Below are 15,815 nucleotides of genomic sequence, written 5' to 3'. Positions count from 1 at the left end.
GTGTTTAGGTTTTGCCTCTTCATAGTTGGCTAAGGGGGTAGACCCTCTTTTGTTTCTGTCCCCACCTTTCTTCTCTGCGAATCATGCTGAGGTTTTTCTCCTTTTTAAAAAAAAAAAAAAAAAAAAAAGGTCAAATTCCTCAGCTCTTGTAGCAAAAGAGGTTTGAGGACAAAAATTCCGGAGGAGTCCTGTAATAACACGCCTTGGCATCATGTGGATCAGGATGGACCCCCTGAATGAGATCACGCCACCCCAAAAGGAAACTGCTCTGCAGGGGGCCCAGGGCCAGGGGGCTGCACTGGGGGTCGGGAGCATTCTGGTGCCTGGCTGGGTGCTAACGGGGGCTCTGTCCTAGGAGCTGGGGACACAGCAGGAGACCACGGTGGGCTCCGGGTCCAGGTCCTGTTTCTGCCTCAGTTAGCTCCCAGCTGACCTTTCCCCCACAGGCTCCTTCTTCCAAGCGAAGGCCTTGGGGTGAAGGGAGCCCTGGGCCAGGCCGCCGGGGGCTTGTGGACTTGTCTTCTGGAAAGCCGTCTCTCTCCGAGTCCAAACTAGTGGGGGAAGACTTGGTGAGAGCATGGACGGGCCACAGCCTCTGTGAAGTGCAGGCTCCAGGCCGGGTGCTGGGATCTCCAAGGGCTCCTGGACGGGCCAGCTCGCCAGCTCCGTGGGCTTCACCAGCTAGGAGTTTGGGAACGTGGTGGGAATAAAAGGCAGGTCAGCAGTCTCCCTCCCGGGGGCTGGTGTTCGTGGGCGGCCTCTAGCCTGGGCCAGCCGCCCATCAGTGGGGCAGCTCGTTCCCCTCCATCGAGTGCTCTTCCTGTCAGTGGTGTCCCTTCATTAAAGAAGTAAATGCCAGGTTTTTGGTAAGACAGCTTTTTCTGTGAAGGGCCCGATAGTAAATATTTTAGGCTTTGTGCGCCATCTGGTCTCTGTTGAAACTTCTCAACTCTGCCTTTATGTCCTGAAACCAGCCGTTATGTACCTGAGTGAGTGGCTGTGTTTCAATAAAACTTTATTTACAAAAACAGCTGGCAGGCCAGATTTGGCCCAGCACCACAGTTTGCCAGCTCCTACGCTAGCTCCACACGTGGTGTGCTCGTGGGGTCCTCCTGCTGCGGCCGACCCCTGCCTCCACTCTGGGTGGGTGTGCCGTGTGGCGCAGGGAACCGAGCCTGGACCTGGGGTAGTGAGTCCATGTCTCTGGGATCCAACTCTCCACCTGTGCACAAGGTGGGGGGAGGCAAGGAGCGTGTGTGGAGAGAACTTAGATCTGGACGCTACCTGTGCTTTCATTTGCTGTGCTTCCTCCCTTTGTTTCGAAAACCATTGCCTGCTGATTGTGTCTTTGTCACTGGCACAGCACGCCTCAGACCTCTTGAGCAAAACGTTTGCGCCTCCTGCGGGTGTCCGGGGGCCTGTCCCGGGAAGGGATTCAGGTGTGCGGGACTCTGGCCCTCGCTGGCGGCCCAGTCCGTCCCGGCTCCTCAGACAGGCACGGGGAAAGGGTCATGGGGTCTGTGCTCGGGGGAAACAGGGCCTCTGGGTAATCTTTGCTCAGACCACCTCAGTGCCTGGAGGATTCTGGATGTTGCACAGAGGTAACCCCAGGGGCGTAGACATTGTGCACAGTCCTGCTCCCTCTCATGGGTGACTTCCCACCATCCCAGGGAGGTGGGCCACCACCCCTTGCCAGACTTCTCCCTGACAAAACTGGTCCAGTGTCCATAGAGGGTCATGACTGTTGTGGGCTCACCTCCTAGGCAACCAGGAGCCCCCTCCTCAGGTGGTTGCTTCCCAGTGGGTGTGGCCCAGCCCGGCCCCCTGAGGGCCCACTGTGCCTGTGTCAGGCTTGCGTTGGGTGGGTGTGAATATGGCTCAAGCTCCCTCTGCCCTCAAGTAGGTAATCTCAGCTTTAGGTCTGGCCTGAACCCCCCCCCCCCCCCCCCCCCCCCCCCCCCGACACACAGAAAAGACTTGTCCCCGGAGGGAACAGATAGAAGAGGCCAGGAAGGCAGCTGTCCAAGCCACTGCTGAGGTGTTCCCGTGGGTCCAAGTGAGGAAGTAGCTTTTCCTCGGCGAGCTGTGTGTTAAAGGGAGGGAGAATTTAAAGCTCTGCTTCCCTCCCCCCAGGTGGTCAGCCTCCCGTTCCAGGGAGGCCATGGGTGGAGCAGAGCGAGGTTTGGGGTGTCAGCAGCACTCAGGCACACCTCGGCCCTCTCCCCAGAATGGGTAGCTAGCATTTTCTGTCACCATTCACGTCCAAGGAGCAAATTGCATTGTCTGTCACATGCCTTTTACTTTTACCATGTGTATAATTGTAATTTTATATTCACTCAATTAAAGTGACACGCCCAACAGGCAGATCATAGAGGCCACCAGTAGTGCAATTCGTCCGTCTCCCGCTGCCAGTTGATAAACTACGCCCCCGCCCCGCGCCCCAGCCTTCCCAGACCAGTCGCCAGTGTGCCCAGGAGTCGGGAGGGCTAGGGGTGTGTGGGGTGTTTCGTCTTTTAGCAACCTAAAACTTCAATCCCCATTCCCCGAAGGCCTTCTGCAAAGATGAGAGGCACACGTGGCTAAAATGGTAATGAAGCGGCCTTCTGCCTGGGTGCCAGTCCTCTCGTGGCTTTCCTGCGGAGAGTGTCACCTGGACTCCCTGCCCGTCTTACAGAGGTGACGCTGAGGCCCAGGTGACAAGACAGGATCCCCACCCTGGGGCTGGGGCTCTCCAGGCCAGTGCTCACCACGAGCCACAGCCTGTCCTCGTCCGCCCTCTCTTCCGGGCTTGCCTCGGCACCCGAAAGCCTGGAGATGAGCCTCAGTTCTGCGATCCCACGATGTCTGGGCAGGTGAAGGCTGCTGCGGGGAGAGGGGGTGACATTTGGTGAAGGAGCAGTGAGTTTCGGAAATATTAAACGTAGCACATAGCTTTTATTTTCTCCTTCAAAATAAAAATCAGTGTGGGGTGGTTTTTTTGTGTGTTTTTTTTCATCTAATTTTTCATTTTAAGGAGCTGTCCTCCCTCACCCCAGAGTCTAGCTCAGGGGACCAACTTGGCCACCCTGTTGGTAACAACTTTTTCTGCTTCCTGAACACAAAAATGTTAGAGGTACCTGTGGCTGTGGGGGTCTGCCTGCTGGCCAAGCCTTGCTGCCCTGTTGGGGCCCTGCCCTGGGTGTTCACGTGGGGTACAAGGCAGTGTCCTGCCCTTGAGCAGCCACGAGGTACCCACAGATGAGGCAGAATGACTGAAGCGGACGCCGCTATCAGCAGAGCACCTGGGTGGGAAGCATCCAGGCTTTAGCGCAGGTGGACGATGGGCTTTGAGCAAGTCCAGCTCCCGCCCTCCCTGGAAACGGGCAGTGAGTGGCTCCTGTAGCATGAGGCCTGGGGACTATGGAAGACTGGGGACCTTCTCTGTGCCTACCGCTGTCACTGTGCCCTGGCCCTGGCGACCCTGCGATACTTGTGGAATGTCCCCCAGTAGACTCACAGTGTGCCCTGAGGAGCTGGGCTTGGACGCCAGGGCTGTGTAGCTGTGAAGCCACAAGCCCGTCTTGAGGATGGATGGCTTCAGGTGGAACCAGGGACTTAGCCAAGACGTGGCTGGGAGGCACAGGGGGTGCTGCTGAGAGTTCTGGGTGCTTTTCCAGGCCTTGGACCCTTGTGCTGGGGTATGCTCGCTCCCCGCCAGCCAGTGCTGGGCAAAGGCTCTTTCCCTTACCTGTGTCCTGGCTCCGGGGTTTTAGTGAAACGGCCCTGCGTTTGCCTCGGTCACACCCACCCAGAGCCTCCCTGGGCCCCTCCTAATGACTCTCAGAAGCTGCTGGATGTAACACTACCCAGTGTTGAAATTACAGGAAAAAGAATTGAAAGGAAATGTGGGAATGATGTATCTCCGGTCAGAGATCTTGGGAACGTCTGAGACAGAATGGCAAGTCCATTAACAGGTCTGGGGCAGGGTGAGGGCCCGGGCAGGAAGTGGGCACAGCTCCTGCTTCCTTTTCCCAGACTCAGTAGAGGGATTTCTAGAGTCTCCCCCACCCCCCCCAGTGAGGGGGCTTTATTACGCAGGAGCTCTGACCAGCTGTTCTCATCCAGCCCTGTGGCCTGCGTCTGTGGCCACAGCTTATGTGTCACCTTGTCTTGAGCTTGTTTGTCACTATGTCCTCATCCTCCCCACTGGCCTGGGAGCTTTCGGAGCCGTGAGATGTATGTGGTGAGTGACTAGTGCCCCCACAGTCCTTCAACGCCCAGTAGTCCTTTCTCTGCTGCTCACGGCTTGTAGGATGGTGGACCCGCTAAGATCCCGGGGCTCCAGCAGCAGACTGGGATCTAGCTCTACCATCTAATAGTCATGCAGCCCTGGGCACGTGGCTGCCCTTTCTAGGCCTCAGCTCCCGGGCTGTAAAGTGGAGCGATGGAGAGCCCTTCCTCGAGGGGCGAAGGATTCATGAGCGGATGCAGGCCGAGGCCACGTTCGCCCCCTGGGACGTGTGGATCCGTTCCTGTTACTATAATTGTACCCATTTCACTGACAAGAGAACAGAAGTCCAGTCGGTGGCAGAGTCCAGATTGAAACCCCGTTCCCTCATCTCCAATGAGTGGGGGTATGAGGTCATGAAGAGAGCCCTGGGCTGGAGTCAGGAGATGTGGCTGTGCCACCAGCTGTCCCCAGTGGCCTGGGGTGTCCCACCGCTGGGCTGGGCCTCTCTTCCTCCTGGTTAGTGAAGGAAGGGCGTTGGTGGCAGGACATCTCAGCCAGCAGGAAACGGGCTGCCAGTCAGGTGTGGTTCTCTCTGAGCTTCTAGTAAGGACCCCAACCCTGGTCGAGCCTCGTATTCTATGCCCCTTGGATGTCCGCCCACCTCCACCTCCCCTGTGCCTAGCCAGGGGCGTTGAGGAGGCAGCCCCTGAGGCAGAAAGCCCCGAGGTCCACGGAGGAGGCGGTCTAAATGGAGCGGGACTCAGGTGAGCCCTGGCCAACAGGCTTCCAAACACACTTATTTTGGTTCAAGTTTTCAGTAAGTAGAAGCCAGGGGGCCCCACCGGGGAGATGTCCATTTTGGGGGAAATCATCAGTATTGTCAGCTTCAAGTCCCCCTCCTCTCCCCTTCCACCTCCCTCCTGTCCCGCCTGCTGAATGTGTTCAGATTTGGGGGAAGAGAGAAGCCTCCATCCCTACAAAGGTAGAATCCTCCACCGAGATCCTTTGTCTGCCTCGTACCTAGCCTTTTTGCCTGAGTGGGTAGCAAGTTGAAAGACTATAAATCTACTTTGGTCTCTTGTTGAGAGTGTGTGTAGGCCGGGGGGAGACCACTTCTTATTGCAGCATTTCCCCAACATGGGGCCCTGCTCTCTGCTCCTGAGAATGTGCCAGGGTGCCGGGTCCCTCCCTCTGCTGTGCCGTCTGAGGGACAGAGCCCTGGCACAGGTGTGGTGAGGGGACAGCTTCAGGTGAGTGGAGGTGGCAGAGGCCGAGGACAGAGCTCTGGGTGGTGTGGGCGACCCGCTGTAAATGGGAGGAGCTGTCTAGCGCACAGAGCCCCGTGGTGCGGGGGCCGTGCTGGGAGGAGAGAAGCAGAGCCTGGCCGTGCTGACCGGGGTGCAGAGGAGCTTCCCCCCAGGGAGGTGACCTATGTGGAGATCTATGTGGAGATCATGGTGGGTTTTCTCTTTGGATGACCGGCTGGTCGGGCCAGGTTCCCTTGTCCTCGGTGTTCTGAACCCCACCTCCCATCAGAGGGGAGACTTCTGAGCTGCTGCTCCTCCCCAGACTTCGCCCACTCCCCATTGCTCCCCACAGGCGGGGCTGGGCCTCACTACTCACCAGGCCTCTGTCCGGAGCAGACTTGTGTGGAGGCAGACCCGTGTCACGTCCACTCACACTCAGGGACCCCCGAGGGAGACACAGAGCCGCCTGCGAACCTTGGGGCATCCAAGAGACAGTTGAGCCCTCTAGACTCAGGTTCAAGTACTGACCCTTCGTAAGCACTGCCATCTATATGGAGGCCCCCGTTGGAGTTAGGCACTTTTGGGCGCTTTATTTATGTTTTCTGTCATCAGTCGTGGAGTCCGCCACTACTAAGCTCGCCCGGCTAACGGGCGCCCAGGTGCGAGGGACCTGGTCAAAGCCAGGCCGCTCCGAGGAAGACTGGCTGTCTCCAGGGGGGCGATGAAGGGTTAGAGGGGGGAGGCGCTCCCTTCTTGCCAAGAGCTGAGGAACCCACAAAAGGCCTTTTTGCCCCCTCTTGGCAACTGGACCTCACCCTTGAACCCGCCTCCTGTTCGTTTTCTTTTTCCTTTTTCAGGGGTTGGCTTCAAATTATCTTATTTGTTTACATTGCACCCAAGTTTTATGGTACAAAAGACTTGCAGGTGCAAATATGTCCCGCCTTCATTAACTTCCCCTTCCTTTTTAATTTATGTGATTTCAATTTTCCTTCCCTGTACTGTTAATTAGGGGACCCTCTAATCAGTGCCATTATCACAGTGGTATTCATGTTTAGGAAAGCCGCTAAACAAATGCTTGCAAAATTGCTAAATGGCTAATTAATGTCTGTTAATTAAGAAAATTGCTCATGGTAACAAACCATGCCGTTGCTGGCAGCCGCTAGAAAGACACACACTTGTTGAAATTAGTAGCATGGCAGGTAGGGGAACATCTGCTCCGCGGAGCTTTCCAGAAGTGAGCAGCCCTTGGCTTGGGCACGAAAATCCAGGCCTGTCCTTAGTGGCACCCGGGCGGAGTTCCTGCCTGGCCCCCTCCATCTTTCTCTGCTCGCCTCTTCTCTGGATCTCCACACCCACCAGCTCGGGCAGGTGAGAGGCTGGGCAGCCTGGCTCTGAGCGAGAAGACGAGGGAGAAAAGCGTGTCTCTCCGAGATTCTTTCTCCCCGTCTCTTTTCATGTAACCACACCCATTCCCATGCATGTTTTAAATTTTTCTCAAAGGCAACTTCCAAGGGCAACAGCAGCCATGGGTGGATAAGAGTGAACGGGGAGGGAAGGGCTGGCTCCTCAGCACCGGCGTCCGGCTCCGAGGGCCCCAAGTGGGCCGGAAGGCGGGCTTTTCATGCTCTTTGACTGTGACTTGCAGTAGGAAATACATTTGATGTGGTGACCCAGTACATACACACATATTTACAAATGAAATAGAAGTTAATGAAATATTTGCCTTCGAACACACAAAGCTCTCCAATATCTTTTATTCTATATTCTTATTCCGTTCCCAGCTTTTTAAAGAAACAATGGTTGCAACCCACTAAATTGATTTCGCCACCCACTAATGGGTTGCAGCCCACAGTTGGACCAACCCCATGGTTTCAGTGAATTCATCTGCCTGTTTCTCCTGGGAGGTGTCGAGGCCAGCATTGCCGAGGGCTTTGGGGGTCAGCCTGGAACCGTGGATGGCTCACCCCCGCTGGAGTGGAAAGCCCAGCCCCCGCACCCGCCCACCCAGCAGGCAGGGGCCTGCAGCCCTGTCTCCCTATTCTGCACATGCCCGCCCAGCTCGGGGCTGCAGGGGTGGGGGTGGGCCTTGGACCCACCCGGCTTCTCGTCCTGGCTCTGCCATTTACCAGCTGTGTGTTGGTGGCCAAGTCCCTGCATCTCTTGAGACACAGTTTCCCCATCGGTAAAATAGAAATGAGAAACTCCACCTCACGGGGCCACTTTCCAGTGAAGGTAAATGAGTGCCCAGCCCCAAGTGGGTGCTCCGCAGCCATCTCTTCCTCTCGTTTCCCCATTGTTCAGTCTGGGCTCCACCCCGCTCCTTCTGTCTGTTTTCCTTCAGCATCAGTAGCCGGGCCTCTAGGTCCCCGTGACCTGCCTCTGTCCTCCCAGACTGGACGCTCCTTGAGGGCAAGGTCTCTCACAGGCCTGGCAGACGGGGTCACTTTCTGTGCGCACTGTGCTCGCCGCGCCCACGACCACCAACGTATTTAACATGGCAAACTCCACTCCAACACCAGTCGGTGCCTGGCCCTGCTCCTGTGCTTTGAGAAAGGAGCTTGCTTGACTGGATTCTTCCCTCCTGTCAGTCCCTAGGCAGGTGTTGATCAGCTTCTCTCCCTCCCGCTCGCCGCCGTTTCCCACCAAGGAGCTGGCGACCCAGGCAGCAGCTCGCACCTCCCCGCCAACCAGAGCCCGCCACCCGCACGCCCGCCGCCCACCCTTTGTTTTGGTTTAATTTTTGTTCTTTTAAGCTTCTCTTGCGCTTCTCCATGTGCTGTGATCTATAACCTGCCTCTACTGTCTGGCCTCACAGGGTCCTCCGGGGTCACAGCCCTCGCCGCACGCACAGCCTCCACCCCACAATCCCAGCAGCATGATGGGACCCCACAGTCAGGTAACGCGCTGGGCTCGCCCGCCCGGCCGGCGGGGGGCACGGGGCACCAGGAGGACAGAGCCAGCAGAGGAAAAACAAAAATCACAACGTGCTCTTGCCATTGCCTTCGAGTCTTGATTGACAAATGAAGCGTTTTGGAAAAATATATATATATATTATTTTCTAAAGAGAGTTTTCATTCCTTGGACATCACACCCGCCTGGATATGAAACCTAAAGAAGAGAAAGCCATTTCTGTGACCTTGTCAGCGGCCTTTGCGTTTTTGTTTTTTCCTCTCTCACTTTTGGTTTGGTTTTTGAGTTGGTTAACCATTCGTTTGTAATCGAAGCTGCATCCGAGCCTTTTCTTTGTGCACTCGCTGCTGAGAGCTTTCCTGCTCATTCCCTGCACTGAGTTAGGGAGCCGCTGTCCCCTCAACCTTCTCATTGTGCGTCCCCTCAGCCCTCGCTCCCCCTCCCACCCCTCTGTCAGTGGTCTCCGTATGTGTGTGCGCGCGTCCAGCTTTGCACACCCCGAAGAGCGTATGTCTAGGCTCCTTTCCTGATTCTTTGGTGTGCCCTTCCCAAGAGCAGAGGTTTCCCTCCCTTGCCCACATCGATGTCACTGTTCGTCCGCGTCCTGTGCCAAGTCCCAGCTGCTGCCCCGTCACCCAGAGTCGATCTCCGTGAACGGAGGCGGAGGCAGGGTCCCATGTGTGGTGGCACCTACCGCTCCCTCTATCCAAAGGAAGTTTTGCCCAGAGGGAAGAGGCCACTGGGAGAAAGAGAATTTAAAAGATGGCTAGTTGTAACCAAACTGGACTTTGTGGAGTGGAGCGCATTTGTTGTTTGTCACTGTGCGGGAGCGCAGGCTGTCATTGAACTGATTCCCTGTAATTGCAGCCTTTTATGTCACCGCGATACGCAGGCGGCCCCAGGCCCCCGATCAGAATGGGAAACCAGGTACGGTACCTCTTCATGTTCTCTCTCTCCCCTCACTCGGCCTCCCTTGACCCCAGTTGGACTTTGACTCCCATCAACATGTGAGGAAAGGATTGGGAGGTGGGGGGACAGGTTTTAACAAGGTAACTTTGCAAGCGGGTCCCCGGGAGGGCCCTGTGTCCACTCCGTGCCCTGGTGCAGCCCCGGCCAGCATTTTGCCTGCTCCTCTTGGGCAGCTCGGGCAGCAGTGCTGGAGCTTGGAGGGCACAGCAGCAGGCGCTGGGGTGGGAACACAGGGTTTCAGCTCTGCCAGGGAAGGTGGTAACACCCCCCTCTCCCTCCCAGCCCCTTCTTGGAAAAAGGTCTTCCTCCTTAATGAAGTTAATTGACAATGTGCATTTTTTCCTGGAAGCTTTAGCGAATTGCCAAGGCTGGTAAATGGAATCCTGCTATTAAGGGGAGAAATGGCCCGTAGGAATGCTTAGATCAGGAGCCTGGGAGGCAGCAGAGCAGGACGCTCGGGAGTTTTCAGCAATGTCTGCCTGCTTCCCAGACCCAGCTCCTCACAAGGAAGGGTTTGTTCCTGTAATTAGAAAAGCGGTCTGCTTACGGGGAGGACTCCTCGGCCTGGGGTGTGCGCCTCGTGCTGGCCCCTTGTGCTGGCAGTTCTAGGTGGTCTGGAGAATTGGCCCGGGCCCCGCCCCAGTTCAGCCCATCCAGGGGCGGGAGTGGAGCTGGTGACGACAGATGAATATCCTCTTTTGAGGACAGACCAAATCTTAAAGAAACTTAAGGGAAATTTCTTTTTATGCCAAAATATTTTTTATGTATAATTCTTTGACCTTGCAAAAGCCCTTAAAAAACCTGACAGCAGCTCCAGTGCCTCCAGCCCTTGTCGCCTCTGGAGCTGGGAGCTTGGTTGCCAGCTAGCTGAGTGTTCTCTGAGTGGGATTACTTCCTTCTCAAGGCTCCGCAAGAAGGCCCCTGCGTGAGCCGGTGTGCGGGGACCACGGAGTGCTGCTTCTAACCAGCAGCCTCCGGGTTTTGAAGTTAATTTGCCTCTCAGGTTCCCCCCCCCCCCCCCCTTTTTTTTTTCTTCAGAAGTCTTTTCTTTCCTATTTTCTCTTGACATGAAGGAGACGAATGTAGAAAGAAGAATTAGAGACTTGGTTTTTTGAGCAGGAGGGCCCCCTGGATACCTCACAGATGAGGACACAGAAGGTCAGGGTGGTGGGGCAGTGACGTCCGATGGTCTCCCCGTGAGCTGGGCTCCAGTCCAGCTCCCGCTCCGGAGCCAGTGCTGTCCGCACCTCACCTGTTATTTAGCTCTCGTGGCTGTGGAAGTGCCGCCCCTGCCTTTGTTTTAACCAGTCGGCAAGTGGGCCTCCTCCGCCATCGCACACCCGGGCCCCAGCTGCAACTCTCCCTCTGCCCGTGCGGGGCTCCCCTGGCCTGAACCGGCTCTGCCCCAGGACGCTTTCTTGTCATAATTGTGGCCCTTCCTCCAGCTGTGAAGGGACACGAGCGGAAACGTGTTTCTGTTTGTCAGTCAATCATGAGCACGTACCCAGGAGCAAATGGAGAATGAGTCGTTGTCCCTACCTGGTGTGACAAGCCGGTCTTCCCAACCTCCCACCACCCCCGTCAGAACGTGACACCGATTTTCCTGTTGTCCTCCAAGGGGGGGAGGATTTGCCCCTGGGAGTTCCTTGGAGAATGACTCGGTTGGGGCTGCCAGTCACCAGAAGCCTCCCGCCTACCCCCACCCAGCGCAGGTGGAGGCAGCAGAGGCAGCAGGACTGGCTCAGGCTCACATGGCCTCCTGGCTTAGGGCGATGAGAGGGCCCGTAGAGGGACAAGAATCTAAGGGTCATTGGCTTGCCACAAAGTCTTGTAAGAACCAGCCTCTTACCTGCCTCCAGACATTGCCCAACCCCCACAGCTGCTCCATCTACCTCAACATCCTGGGACCCCCCCAAATCAAACAGCCTCAGAGGCAACCAGGCTCAAGAAATCTCCCAGCCCCCCAAGAGGGCAGACACACACCAGCCAACTGACTCAGAGCTTGGGGACTTGGAGAGGACGCAGGGCTGAGAGAAAGCAAGAGGTCAGAGCAGCCTGAACCCCAACTGGAGAGAGAGACTGGGTGTCGTCGCCCAGTGTCCTGTTCCTTCTCTCTCCGCCCCCTCAGGTAGAAACGGGAGGTGCTCCCCAGGCCTGTGGCCATCCCATAAGCCTCCCCCGCCCTATACACCATACACACTGCATTTGGAAGTTGAACTGAAGACTGGTCCCTTCCCTTTCCACCACCTCGTTCCAATACCGGTTTGGAGTTCATTGTTGGGCCAAAGGCAGACCAGGGTCCCATTCAGCCCTCCCACGGCAGTGAACGGGTGGGGTGGGGGTCCCCATCACAGGTGCCACCTCGGAAGCACTGGCATCTGCAGGTGGGAAAGCATGACCTGCTTTCCCAAAGGCCTTTCCTCTCAAAGACGGGGCCCGCGTCTAGTCCTTGGGCCAGGGATTCTAGAGTAAAGTTTTACCCCAGTGCTCACTCTCTCTTTTGCAATGGCAGCTGAAATAACTTGAGTCCCAAGTAAATTACTTTTAAAATATATTTTTTTATTGATTTCAGAGAGGAAGGGAAAGGGAGAGAGAGAGAGAAACATCAATGATGAGAGAGAATCATTGATTGGCTGCCTCCAGCACGCTCCCTACTGGGGATCGATCCTGCAACCCGGGCATTGAACCATGTGTCCTGACCAGGAATCGAACTGTGACCTCCTGGTTCGTAGGTCAACGCTCAACCACTGAGCCACGCCAGCTGGGCCCCAGTAAATCATTTTAGTAGGTGTGCCAAGAAAGCCACGGCCCCCGGCCTTCGCCTTCCTAACAGTAACATCCCTGCATCAGGCCTGGGGAGCAGGCTCACAGCACCCTGCTCGCCCCGCTTCCGAGGCCTCTGCACCCCCGGCGTGGGGGGGTGGCATTTCACGTGAGGGACTCAGCAGTCCCGGGTGGTCTTTTTGGCTCTGCCAGTAGGTTCCTGGGGCCTCTGGGCCTCGTTCCCCTCTGCCTCCATCTCAAAGCCACCTCCTCCCATTGTTACAGGGTTTGAGCTGGTGGGTCTCCGGATCCCCACAGTTTAGAGATAAGGACAAAATGAGTTACATCTCCATGAGGCGAAGGAGAGACAGGGTAGGGGGTTGGTAGTGAGAGGGAGGGGCTGTTGCCGCTGAGGAGTGGTGGCGGGCAGCGTGGCCAGAGCGAGACCCGGCTGCAGCGGGATACGGGCCCACAAAGCAGCAGGGCGGAGCAGTGGTTCCTCGCCCAGAGACGAAGCCCGACCCACACGGGTGCTAAGGCCCCCGGCTGGCTGCCACCCCCAGGGGACCTCCCCCCGGCTGGCAGGCAGCAGGAATGGTCTTGGGGAGGACATGAGTGGCCCTAGCTGGTCAGGTGGGGAGCTGGGGCAAGCAGGCATGTCCCCCTCTGTCCTCCAGCCTGGGGAGCAGCCCTCAGCTCCTGTCTCATCTCTTTCAGCCTCCGGGAGGAGTTCCTGGGACACAGCCACTGCTGCCCAATTCCATGGACCCCACACGACAGCAAGGTAGAGAGGGATGGGTGGGCCGCTGGGGCGTGGGGAGTCGGAGGGGCTCCTCCCTCTACTGCCTGCCCTGCCACTCACCGCTCACCTACTCTCTCATGCAGGGCACCCCAACATGGGAGGATCAATGCAGAGAATGAACCCTCCCCGAGGCATGGGACCTATGGGTCCTGGCCCACAGGTAACTGCCTGTGTCCATCCATTCCCCTGACCATCTGTGTGCCCCCGCCTTCTCTCCTCCTCCACAGTCTGTCAGCCTTTCCACCTCGCTCGGCTTGCAGGGATGAGAGCAGAGGGTCGGCCAGGTCCCCAGCTCCTCTCTGCCCCAGGCTCACTGGCCCCACGCACAGCCAGGAACAGCCCCTCAGCAGGCAGAGGGGAGGGACCCCAGGGAGGGTCCTGGTTGGCTGGCCCTCCCGGGGAGGGGTGTGCTAGCCTGTGGTGTGAGGGGTTGGGAAGGCAGAGGGGCTGTACCCAGGCAGTGGGTGGTCCTCCCGGAATCCCAGAGCCTCCTCCTGTCCTGGGTGGGAGGACTTGAGCTTTATCATGACCCAAAGGCGGGACAGATGAGCGGCTGTCCTAGCTCTGTTTCCAGTTCACCACGGACAGACAGTTTCTCCTCTGTGGGCCCCCGAGGCCTCTGTCCCCCCTGGTGCCACCAGGTGGGAGGAGGCCAGGCTACCCAGGCCCAGCTCACTTCAGCCCAGAGCTTTTGCCTGTGTTATAAGCTGGGGCCCTGCCGAAGATTTCAAGTGCCCTGTCTACCTCTCTACGGTTACCACACAGCGCTCGCTCCCTGTGCCGCAGCTCCGTAGCCTGTCACCGGGACGCCCCCCAGGGCCAGCAGGCAGGGTTGGCAGGCCATCCCTGTTTCAGAGCCTTCTCGCGGTTGGCTCCCATCTTAGTGTGGGAAGGTGGCTGCTCCTGCAGGAGCTGTGGCAGGTGCTCTGCTCTCCCCCTTGGGAAGACTGCCTGAAAGAAGCCAGAAGTTTGGATCAGGGGCGGAGCTCCCTGGAGTGAGGGCAGAGGGTCCTTCACTTCCTGCCCCGCCCAGGAGCCTGCTTCTCCTTCCCACCTGCTTGTAGATGTTCGGATGCTCTGGGCCCCTCCCAGATGTTTGGTTTCTGGTTCCCTGGGGCTGGAGTAGCATCCCCCCCACACACACACACACACCTCCCTTTTGTGGGAAGGGGGTCTCTGCACCCCAAGCCCCCTGCCCCCTCCCCGCATTGTGCTGGCAGCAGGCCAGCCCCTGCCTTCTCGGGGTGCTGCCTTGGTGGTGGGGACACCTCAGGGAGGCCTTGCCCTAATCCTAAAAGGCAAGCCCACTCCAACAGCAGCCTGTTGTCCTGGTGTTTTTCTTTCTTTCCCCCAAACCTGACTTTAGCCCCACTTTCCCTGTGACTTGCCGTGTGGCCTTGGGCGAGTCTCTGGCCTCCTTGGTCCTCCAGCTCGTCATCTGTGAAATGGGGAGGTGTGAGTGGCCCTCCAGGGTCCGCGCTTCTCAAGGAGAGAGGACCTGGTGGGCACGGTCCCTCCAGGAAGCAGCCCTGCTGCTGTTGGGTGGGGCAGGGGCAGGAGCCACAGGTGGTGCCCGGACCCTCCCTGAGGCGTCTTTGGGGAGTGAGCACCCTACTTGTCATCTCCTCTCTCTGTGCGACGGTGTCCTGGGCTTCCGCCCGCCCCAGGCCTCCCTCCCCGCTTTTGCTCCAAGTGCAGGTTGCTCTCCTGCTGGGAGGGCAACAGGACGCAGCAGCTTTGGCCCCTGGAAGACAGACAGATATCTCTCTCTCTCTCTCTCTCTCTCTCTCTCTCTCTCTCTCTCTCTCGGCTGCCTGGCCAGGCGGTGAGCTTCCTGTTCTGTTCTGGAGGAGCCCAAATGAGGCCGAGATTTGTAGAGGGGATTTCGTAGCTGCACGTGGGGCTTAGAAAGGGTCCTTCAGGAGCCGAGGTTCTGTGATGCTTAAGGCAGGATTAGGGGCTTTGGCATTTGTTCTGCTGCCCACATCCAGTCCATGCACAGCGCTGAGGACTGACAGCACTTCAGAGCCAGCATGTCGTCATCTGCTCACGGGCCCTGTCGGGTTGGCCGTTCTTTGTCTCCAGTCTTTGGACAAGGCACCCCAGTCCCAGCTCTGCTGCTGGCGTAGCTGCTAGAGGCACTGTCACTCCGCTTTTGTGCCTAGGTTTTTTAATCTTTAGAATGGGAATAGTGGTGGGGTTGTGAGTGATTACAGATAAGTGATAAAAAGTACATAGCACGGCCTGGCACAGGTAAGCATTATTGTTAATTGTGGAGTTTGCCCAAAGTAGCCAGCAAGTGGCTGAGCCCGGGTGCTAACCTCCCCTGTGTGCTGACCCCAAGTCCGTGGCTCTACTCACTGCCCCCTGACATCTCTACAGTGGGCCTGGCCCCTGCATGTCCCTGGAGCCTCCACTGTTTGCTCGATCAGGCGTGTGGGAGGCGGGCTTTAAGAGTGCTGGCTGGCTCTGGCTGGTGTTGCTCAGTGGTCATAGTGTTGCCCACACACTGAAGTGTTGTGGGTTCTATTCCTGGCCCCTGTTGGGAGGCAACCAATCAATGTGTCTCTTTCACACCTATGTTTTCCTCCCTCCCTTCCTCCCTCCTTCTCTCCACCCCTCCTCCTTCCTCCTGCCCTTCCACTCTCTAAAAATCAATGGAAAAACTATCCTTGGGTGAGGATTAAGAAATAAACATTTTAGCCCTGGTTTGGCTCAGTGGATAGAGCGTCGGCCTGCGGACTGAAGGGTCCCAGGTTCGATTCCGGTCAAGGGCATGTACCTTGGTTGTGGGCACATACCCAGTGGGGAGTGTGCAGGAGGCAGCTGATCGATGTTTCTCTCTCATTGATGTTTCTAACTCTCTATCCTTCTCCCTCTCTGTAAAAAATCAATAAAACATAAAAAAAAAAAA

The 15,815-nt window shown here is 57.2% G+C and overlaps 1 protein-coding gene across 1 annotated transcript in view; it reads left to right on the top strand.

The window, feature by feature from the left end:
* Nucleotides 1-15,815, top strand: part of SSBP3 (single stranded DNA binding protein 3) — a gene marked incomplete at its 5' end in the record, with an annotated part of 149,277 nt that overhangs the window by 122,578 nt on the left and 10,884 nt on the right. The window contains 4 exons of the mRNA XM_014549751.1: nt 8,273-8,353; nt 9,235-9,294; nt 12,817-12,883; nt 12,985-13,061. Of these exons, the coding sequence (XP_014405237.1) occupies nt 8,273-8,353; nt 9,235-9,294; nt 12,817-12,883; nt 12,985-13,061 (285 nt within the window). The remainder of the gene's footprint in view (nt 1-8,272; nt 8,354-9,234; nt 9,295-12,816; nt 12,884-12,984; nt 13,062-15,815) is intronic.

This window comes from Myotis brandtii, unplaced genomic scaffold (assembly GCF_000412655.1).
Source record: "Myotis brandtii unplaced genomic scaffold, ASM41265v1 scaffold57, whole genome shotgun sequence".
Lineage (NCBI taxonomy): Eukaryota > Metazoa > Chordata > Mammalia > Chiroptera > Vespertilionidae > Myotis > Myotis brandtii.
Note: the sequence above shows the minus strand (reverse complement) of the source record. Positions and strands in the feature narration are given on the sequence as shown.